The sequence below is a fragment of the Acomys minous genome (assembly GCF_964271855.1).
Source record: "Acomys minous genome assembly, chromosome: 14".
Classification (NCBI taxonomy): Eukaryota; Metazoa; Chordata; class Mammalia; order Rodentia; family Muridae; genus Acomys; species Acomys minous.
This window is the reverse complement of record NC_140496.1, coordinates 87,975,600-87,984,885: the sequence shown is the minus strand read 5'-3', so window position 1 is coordinate 87,984,885 and position 9,286 is coordinate 87,975,600. Positions and strand designations below refer to the sequence as shown.

The 9,286-nt window shown below is 41.4% G+C and overlaps 1 protein-coding gene across 3 annotated transcripts in view; it reads right to left on the bottom strand.

Annotated features, from left to right (window-relative positions):
- Positions 1–2,888: 2,888 nt before the first annotated feature.
- Positions 2,889–9,286, bottom strand: part of TBCK (TBC1 domain containing kinase) — a 145,285-nt gene continuing 138,887 nt past the window's right edge. For all 3 annotated transcript variants that reach the window (XM_084756861.1, XM_084756860.1, XM_084756862.1), the window contains exon 26: positions 2,889–5,698. In XM_084756861.1, the coding sequence (XP_084612987.1) occupies positions 5,588–5,698 (111 nt within the window). In that variant the 3' untranslated portion in view covers positions 2,889–5,587. The remainder of the gene's footprint in view (positions 5,699–9,286) is intronic.

Sequence of the window (9,286 nt, the reverse complement as noted above, 5' to 3'; positions counted from 1 at the left end):
CATGCTGTTTGTTGAAAAGGTGCATATTAGAACAGAACAGGATTATTAAAATGCTATAGATAGTGTCAGCTAAAAAAAAATGCTGTCTGAAAGGGATGAGAAATTAAGCAGTTAATCCAGGAGGAGACGTTAGGCCTGACTGTCACAGTAGGAGCTACTGTGGTCTACTAACAGAACCCAACATTTGATAAGGTCCAATATCATAAGGCTTTAGCAAGGAAGATACTTAGGAACATAAAAAAATTTAACTTTACACAGTTCACCACATGCGCTATTTCGAAAATATGTAACAAACCTGCATTATACACAATCTGAAGGTGGTGGATGACCAACTGCATATGCTTTGCAATGTCAAGCAGGAGACAGGCAAAGGTTACGACTTTCCCCCACAAATCCCAAGTGCTCGTAAAGGACACTTGGTCTTCAGATTGAATACCCAAACAGAAATATGTAAGTATCCTCTTGTTTCTCCTCTACACTCAGATTTATCAAGAAAAGTGACAAGTTTGAGTACTGATAGGTGACTTCAGAGGCAGCATACATAGCTGTGGGATTGCTGCTCGCGACAGACAGAAGCACACAGACACCCCTGTGGTAGCAATGCAGTAGTCTCCTAGGCTTAGTGAGTTCCAGTGCACGAGACAACTGTAGAAGCTCCTCTGCAGATGTTGGAGAACACCCAGTACAAATGTCCAAAGAGGTGTCATTTTATCATTATTTGGGAGAAGAAAAGAGATAGGTCATAGAGAGGTTGGGAACTGTCATCCCTGTTCTAAAGCCATCTGTATACCCTGGCTCATCTCCCCACTCGGAGAATCTCAATGTCAACTCCTTTTCTAGCTTCTCTCTTTGGCGGACAGTTCTTTCTAATCAGTGCATGGAGAAAAATTCTATGAGGTTGTCACTTTATAACATCTTAACATGAACTTCCTTCCAGGTTATGCTTTGTGTCCTTGTGTGAGGGCCACACCTCCATTACTGTCTTCTCCATTGGTACCTGCTATGCCACGGACCTCTTAGTGCTCCCTCTGGTTCTTTTGTATTGATTTTTTTTTTCTGTATAAAAATGCATCTTCTTTATTTTGCATACTTTTGATTTCAGTATAAAATAAAACAAAATAGCAAGCTCCCAACCTTGCTATTCTTTGGGAGGGAGGCACAATGGCAAGCTAGATGAGATACTCTAGACAGGAGCAGAGACAGGTGGGTCAGGGCCAGGCAAGGATGTGGGGGACCACAGGAGAACTATGCAGAGGACATAGGCTTCCCAGGGAGTCTCTAATCCACTTTTTCCATGCAAGAGGCATCCTCATCACCCTCAAGTAGGAGGAGGAGGAACAGGAGCACTGGGCTCCTTTGCTGTCATTGCATCTTCAGCAATGCCCAGGCCTAGTTTGATCATGTAGTAGATGCAATTGGAGTGGGCTTGGGGATCTTTAAGTAAAAACCAAGAAGAGAACACAGCAGTTTCAAACAGCAGCACCACCAGGTCCTTGATATTTTTGTCATTTTTGTTTGCCTCAGCCTCTGCTACAGGGTCTCCACCATGGATTACCCCATTATAGAGCTGTCTTAAAGTTCCAGTGTCTTTACGATCTACTCCACTGCTCTTTTTTTGAGGTGAAGGATCACCTTGGTATCCTGGCCAATAGGCTCACCATGGTGTGAATGAACTCTGAAGGAGCCGCCAGCAGAGGACACCCAGAGATACTGCTCATCATCCTTGTGCTTGTGATCACAACTAGATAGGCCAAATAGAATCCAACATCAAACTGCCCAACCATGGAGATGTCACATCAGCCTAGAGAGCTGCCAGGAATGCTTCTGTGCCAGACTTAGCAGTGGTTCCTAAATTATTTATGAGGTCAGCCTGGTATGTGCCAATGTATGGGTCCTCCAAAGTCAGCATGCGCTCCTGAGGGTTGGGGATGATGTCAATTTCCAGCTTTAACACTGTCTTACTTGGGTCTGTGAGGTTTTCATAGTGAATCTTGTCCAATGCATAAGAAGCATTATAGAGCAATTCTTGTAAGAAAATTTCCTTGTTTGCATAGAAAGTATTGATGATGAGGGATAAGAGACGAGAAATTTCTGCCTGAAAGGCAAAGGTCTTGGCCTGTTCGTCAGGCATCTTGACAGGAAAGACAAGTAGTAGTACAGAGAAGGGTGGGACCAGACCGCATCTGACTTGCATGCCAAGCCTAGGCTGCACCTGGGTGACTCAAGAGCTTGTTTTCATTTCTGACCAAGGCATTTCTTTTGTCAACCTTAAAGATTAGATATTTATATATTAAAAATATGATGTCATATCTGTGTTTTGGAAAATGGATGGAACTCATTTAGCTCACCATGTTGGAGGTTATTGGTTATAACTTATCAAATTATTAAATTTTAGAGCTGAGTAGAACCTCATAGCTTTACTTAGGGAAACTCCCCCATGGATGTGCCTAGAGGTATGTCTCCCAGATGAGTGTGGATCCTGGCAAGTTTACAGTAGTAGCCATCACATGCCCTGAGTGTTATAATTGAGAATAGTAAATATTACTCAAAATTATGTTAAAACATTTCCCCATCTCCCAGAACAAGCCTAAATACGTCATGTTTTAGGAAAAATTACACAAAAGATCCTGATAGAGGTGGGCTACTGCTTTCTTCTTACAGTTCTCTTGTCAACACTCACGTCTTCATCCGCTCCCAAGTCAAACCTAGACCACTCCATTCCCCTTTCCTTGACCTCATCAGGAAGACAAAGGCTAGGCCCGGAACAACTCTACCAAGTCAACTGTCTGGGTTGCAGTGTTACTATGGAGACAGTTAAACCACCCACACCTGGAGAAAACCATCAACAAGGTACACATGGGTCACAAACTGGTGTTAGAGAATCTTGATCACTTTTTCTAATCTTGTTTATTTGTCTTTATGAACTATGTAAGGATCACAAAATGATAGTTATTGGTCACATTGGTATTTTACATGGTAGATATTCTAAAGATACTTGGTGAATGACCAAGTATAATTTAATTGACCTGGATATCTTCATGCAAAATTTACATTAGGTCCCTTTCTTCCCTCAGGCAAACATTAAATCAAAGATCAGGTAGAGGTTAATAGAAAAATGGCTTTAAATAAATACAAGATTCTGGTTTTGGTTGATGAAAGTTTTCTGGTATTAGACACTTACTAGTAACTACCGTACAACTTTACAAATATAATGAAAAACCACTGAATCGCATACAATAAAAAGGTAATTTTTATGGTTTTCAAAGTATATTTTGATTAAAGGTAGACGGAAGCTGAGGATGTGGATGTGGCTCAGTGTGTACAGTGTACCGCCTTTCAAGTATGAGGATCTGAGTTCAGATCCCCAGAATCCAACTAACTAGCTGGGCATGATGGTGGTGTGTCTGTGATCCTAGTGCTGGGGTTGGGTACAGGAGGACCCCAGAGCTCGCTGGCTGACTGGGGAGTGAATCGAGTCACAGCCACAAACAAAAGTAGCAACAAATGTAGGGAATAAGTAGATAACGCCACATGTACAGGTACCTGCCCTCACACACTCACAAAATTAAAAACAGACGTAAATAAAAACTGCAACAGTGACAGAATGAACTCACAGCCCAGGAACTTGAGGTTCTTGTGCAAATGTTCAGAGCAAAAAGTTTTCACACCTAAGAATAGAAGTTATGGAACATTTTTAAACAAAATTGAAACTAGTCAAAGGGCATATTTCACTAATTACATGACACATTCCCATTTCAAGACTCTGAAAAAAAATGTCCTTACAAATGATGAAATGTCTTAGTTTTTCTGATTCTATATTTGTGGTATATGCAGTTCTGCTCTCTCAGATTCGGTAAAGCTCAGGACTTAATTGTTCAAATAATGTGGCAGGGACAGAGGCTGCTGGCTGGCTCTCAGTACATACTTTCTTCCTCCCACACCCTAGTCAGGGGTTCTGAGCTGGGGCAGTGGCTCCTAGCCAGAGGCTGTAATCTCACTTTCCTTGTCATTCCCTGGGTGCCGACATGCACACAGGCTGGCCACTGCAGCGGTGACAGCAGCAGAAGGAACGTGCCAGCGTCCCGTCTGCGTCTCTGAAGGGAAAGAAACACCTTGTCTTCCCTTTCCCCATTCATGTTTCTTCCTTAGTTCCCTCTTTTTCTGCCTTCCATCTTGCCTTCCCTCTTTCATTTCTTTCCTCCCAGATTTAAGACAGAATGATGGCGACTGAAGAACTTTTTTTTTTACACTGAAAATATTTTTTTCATTCAACATATTCTGACCAGTTTCCCTTACCTTATTCTTTCCAAGATCTTCCCCACCCTTCCAACTCCATGCCTTCTTTTTTCTTTATTTAGAATAAAAAACTAGAAAACAAATCAAGCAAAAATAGCACAAAGAAATACACAAATACACACACACAGAAATGAAACCAATAAAAACACAAAATCAGAAACAATAACAAAAAAGAAAAGAGAAGGTTAAGAAATTACACAAGCAAAGCAATATCAGACAAAACCACACTTGCATTCGTGTGGTGTTGGCCATCAACTGCTGGCCACGGGCTGGACCTTTAGGGTGCATACATCCCCAGTGAGACTCCTTTAAGGAAACTGATTTCCTTTGTGAATGCAGCGAGCTTCTGGTTAGGGAAGGGGCTGTGTCCATTTCCCATCTCAGCGCTGGGGTATCACCTGGCTGGGACTGGGTGTGCTGCCACAGTCTAGGGAGGGTTTTTTTTTTTCCACAAGAAGAAAACTTGTATGGTAAAGCAATAGAAGATGCCGACTTGGTATCATTGTAAAGGTAAGACAGTGGTCTCTGCCTGTGTAGGCTTGAATGTATTAGACCAGAAAAGCTGTTGGAGTCATTCTTTTGAGTTTCCTGCTACAGGAAGTGGACAGATATGCTACCAAATATGGCTGGCTTCTGAAATCCCCTTCTTTGAGAGTGCTGCTACCACTTTTCACAATGGACACACACCCCTTGTTTGTGAGTTATCAAAGGCCACATTCACTGGGAATAGCTTTCTAATTTCTGCTGTCATGAAGAGGCAGTGAAATATATCATATTTTCTAAACACCTTTGGTAGGACAGTCTGCTCAGTGCAAGAGACAGCAGCTTTCTCAGAGCACCTTGAATTCTTTTTTTTTTTTTAAGATTTATTTATTTATTATTATGCATACACTGTTCTGCCTCCATGTACACCTGCAGGCCAGAAGAGGGCATCAGATCACATTATAGATGGTTGTGAGCCACCATGTGGTTGCTGGGAATTGAACTTAGGACCTTTGGAAGAGCAGGCAGTGCTCTTAACCACTAAGCCATAAATATGCCCTGTCAGCTGAATTCCTCTGGCCTATATGGCAGTGTAGAAAAAATTACGTAAGATTTCACTATTAAGACAATTATTTTAGCAATACATGAATAGTTAAGTTTCTTGCCTAGATAGGTGAACATTTGAGTAACAAGATTTACAAAGTATCTCATGACAAAACTTTGCAATCCTGTAGTCTGGATGTCCATTTGTGTCTCAATGCCTCAGAGGGCGATGCCACTCTGGCTTGTCAGCCATGCACTTTGTCCTTTATATCTGGGGAGATGGGACAGTAAGGAGTCCTGTTGGCTTGATCTTATTAATGCCACCATCCAGAATGCAGACTCTTGGATATTTCATCTTCACAAGGTGAGCTGCAAACTGGAAAGAGAGGTCAGTGTTACAGAAATCATCCCAAATTTCTTCAACATCCTTTATTTTTTAAAATTAGGGGGGGAGAGACAAAGGAATTTTTATAGCAATAGTTTCTATTGTCACTTTTAAAAAATATAATTTATCCATCTCTTAATATAAACTAAATCACCTATTTGTTGCAAAAACAAAAACAACACAACAACAACAATAAAAACAAACTAAAAACCTTTGTTATGGGATAAACATGTCTCTTTATTCTCTTGTGTGCTTTAGCAGGAATCCACTGTAAGTGATTTTAATGCAGTGTAAAGGTTGGAGACAGAATAAGCTCTTCCTAGTTGGTTAGCCTCTGTCCCAGGGACTTAGCGCTATTCCTTCTCTGTTGTTACTGTGTCATGTTCCATGGCAGTTAAAGCAGTCCCCAAATCTATTCTGAACACGTTTTGATATTATGGTAAAATTATCACAACAACCCTGTGTAGTATGTCTCATGGAATGCCACACTCTAGTTATAGCATGTTTCTGAAGCAGCCAAATTAACACATTGAGATCATCAACTTGAAATACATAAGGTCTCATCCAGGAGACCTTTGAGATGCCTGGCATACAGGGCTCTGTAAAAGCTATGCAGACACAGACTTACGCCAGAAATAGCCTCTCCAGGGTCCGCACTGCCTTTCCTGAGCAAGGAGACGCTGGCCTCTTTTCCTGTCACGGACTTAAGCTGCTTTTCCTGTGTACTATTCTCTCTGTTAGGGTTGCTTTTATCATTCTAAGACTCCTACATGATCTTAGAGCCTGAGCTGTTGGTGTTCTGTTCAGGAATTTGTCTCCTGTGCCAATGAGTTCTAGGGTCTTACCCACTTCTTCTTCTAACAGATTTAGTGTGTCTAGTTTTATGTTGAGGTCTTTAATCCACTTGGACTTTAGTTTTGTGCAGGGTGATAAATATGGATCTGTTTGCATTTTTTTACATGTAAACATCCAGTTGGACCAGCATCATTTGTTGAAGATGCTTTCTTTTTTCCATTGTATCATTTTGGCTTCTTTGTCAAAAATCAAATGGCCATATGTGTGTGGGTGTATATCTGGGTCCTCAGGTGATTCCATTGGTCAACTGGCCTATTTCTATACCAGTACCATGCTGTTTTTATTACTGTTGTTCTATAGTACAGCTTAAGATATGGGATGGAGAGTCTTCCGGTAGATCTTTTATTGTATAGGATTGATTTAGCTATCCTGGGTGTTTTGTTTTTCCATATGAAGTTTAGGATTGATCTTTCCAATTCTGTAAAATATTGTATGGGTATTTTGATAAGGATTGCATTAAATCTGTAGATTGCTTTTGGTAGGATGGCAATTTTTACTATGTTGATTCTCCCAATCCATGAGCATGGGAGATCTTTCCATTTTCTTATATCCTCTTCAATTTCTTTCGGTAGAGACTTGAAGTTGTTTTCATAAAGGACTTTCACTTGCTTGGTTAGATTTATACCCAGATATTTTATGTTGTTTGAGGCTATTGTGAAGGAAGTGGTTTCCCTAATTTCTTTCTCTGCCCTTAAGTCAATTTGTACATTTTGGAAGCTGCTAACCCACTCTGCTGGTTCACTCAGGAATTTAAGTTTTATTCCTTCTCAAGTCTCTGATGGGCATTGAAGACAAGATAGTATAGTTTTATAACCAAGCTTGGTTAGGGGACAAGATCGTTTTAGATCAAGATAAAGAGGCTAAGCTATTAGAGTTGAGATACGATAAATATTGAATCTCATTCTGAAATTTAGACCCAACAAGACAGGAAAGACACTTCAAATGAGACGAATGCAGATGGCCAAGTCCCTATGAATGTAACATGTATAGAACTCATTATTCTCATGATTGTCACATGGTTCTCCCTGCTGTAGTTTGTTTTATACATGTGTAATAAAATAAAAGTCTAAAAAAGATTCCTACATGAGCCCCGTCTTTGGTCTTATCACGTTGATCTAAATTACTCATTTTAAGAGCTTCCTTTACCAAGCTATAACCTTCTGAACAACTGAGAACTAACTTAGTTCTAATTTTTTAAAAAATCTCTAGTATCTAATACATGACCAGGAGTCACATATATTTGCTAAGTGGCTTTCCTTTGGCTCCACAACTAGAATTCTGCCTTTATTTCTTCCTCCTGGTAGGGTCCCCTTTTTTCTCCTTGGCAGCTGTAGCCTACACCCCTTTCTCATTACTCCATGACACCTCAACCTTAAGAACTTTAGCCAAGATGGTTAGTGTCTGTTTACAGGGCTATTCTTGTGAGTATTTGAAGTTTAGCAGTTAGGTCTGGGCACCGTGGTCTAAAGATAGGAAGTAAACTGCCAGCGGGTAGTCCGGCCAGGGTAAGCTCATGGCCTCAGTCCCAGGGACTGTGTTTTGCTGACCTGGGGCTCAAAGATGGACACTTTAGAAGACACCTCCCCTATGGTACATGAGCCCACAAAGACACACAAAATAAACAGATAGATATAAAAGATATTTTAAAAAAGCAAACCTCTCTAAGTGTAAGGCAGGTGGTCCAGGGATAATTGTACAAAATACTGTCTTGCAGAAGGATGAAGGTGTCAGTGTGCAGGCAGAGCATATGTTACTGGCCTGTGATCACAGCATGCTCACAGCAATGCAGATAAATGGATGTCACTATTGCTGACCACGCCTCTTTCTCCACTAGCCTCTGCAGTCCCCCAAGAGTCATTGTGGCCACTTATGGTTCAAATCCAGATGGGAATCTTGAGTCATAGGTGTTGGGGAAACTGGGCTACTGCGTGCTGAAAGGTGTCAGGAGGCCGCAGGGAGCTCGTCTTCCCCCAGCCCTTCTTGCTCACTGGTCTTTAAAGCCTAGTCTTCAGGAACAGTGGCGCCAGATTCATCTACCTGGATGTACAGGCAGCACTGTCCCATACCGTATGATTACTGACACAGCTGCATTTTCCCACATGCAGGAATACAATTACCACAGAGGCTGGAAATCCTAGATAAACACAGCATTACCAAATGGGCCTTGTGGGTAAGCACACAGCTCTCAGCACTTTAAAAAAACACCTTGGAAATAAGAACATGAGTAGAGAGGGACTATTGCACATTTAACTAATCTCTTAACTGATATGGTAAAGCTGGGTAAAGTTCCTATTGTACATGGACATAACAACTAGGTTGCTGTAAAGCTGGGAAACTGGAATGAAAATGGGCAAAGGGGCAATCTGAAACAACCAGCTGTCTGCTAAGCGGGTGGTCTGAAGAGGGAGGCAGAATGGGGCACCAGGAGATAGAAATGTTCAGATTGCCTTGACAGGATGCAAGCTACATTTCGAGGGGGAGGGAGAGAGGGAGAGGGGAAAAGAGAAAAAGCAAGTAAGCAGCTGTAAGATTGGGAGTTGTGCTCTGATTCTTTGTGGTACCAATTATCTGTGTTTGATGCTGGTCCTGCAGCAGAACCATGGCTACATCTTTCCCGCTCCAGCCTCCTCTTTTCCAGCTGCTCATTTAATTTGTTTGTTTATCAATCATACATATCAACCCTGAGCATCTAGTCAGGATTAGACACTGTTCCAGGCTTGAGGT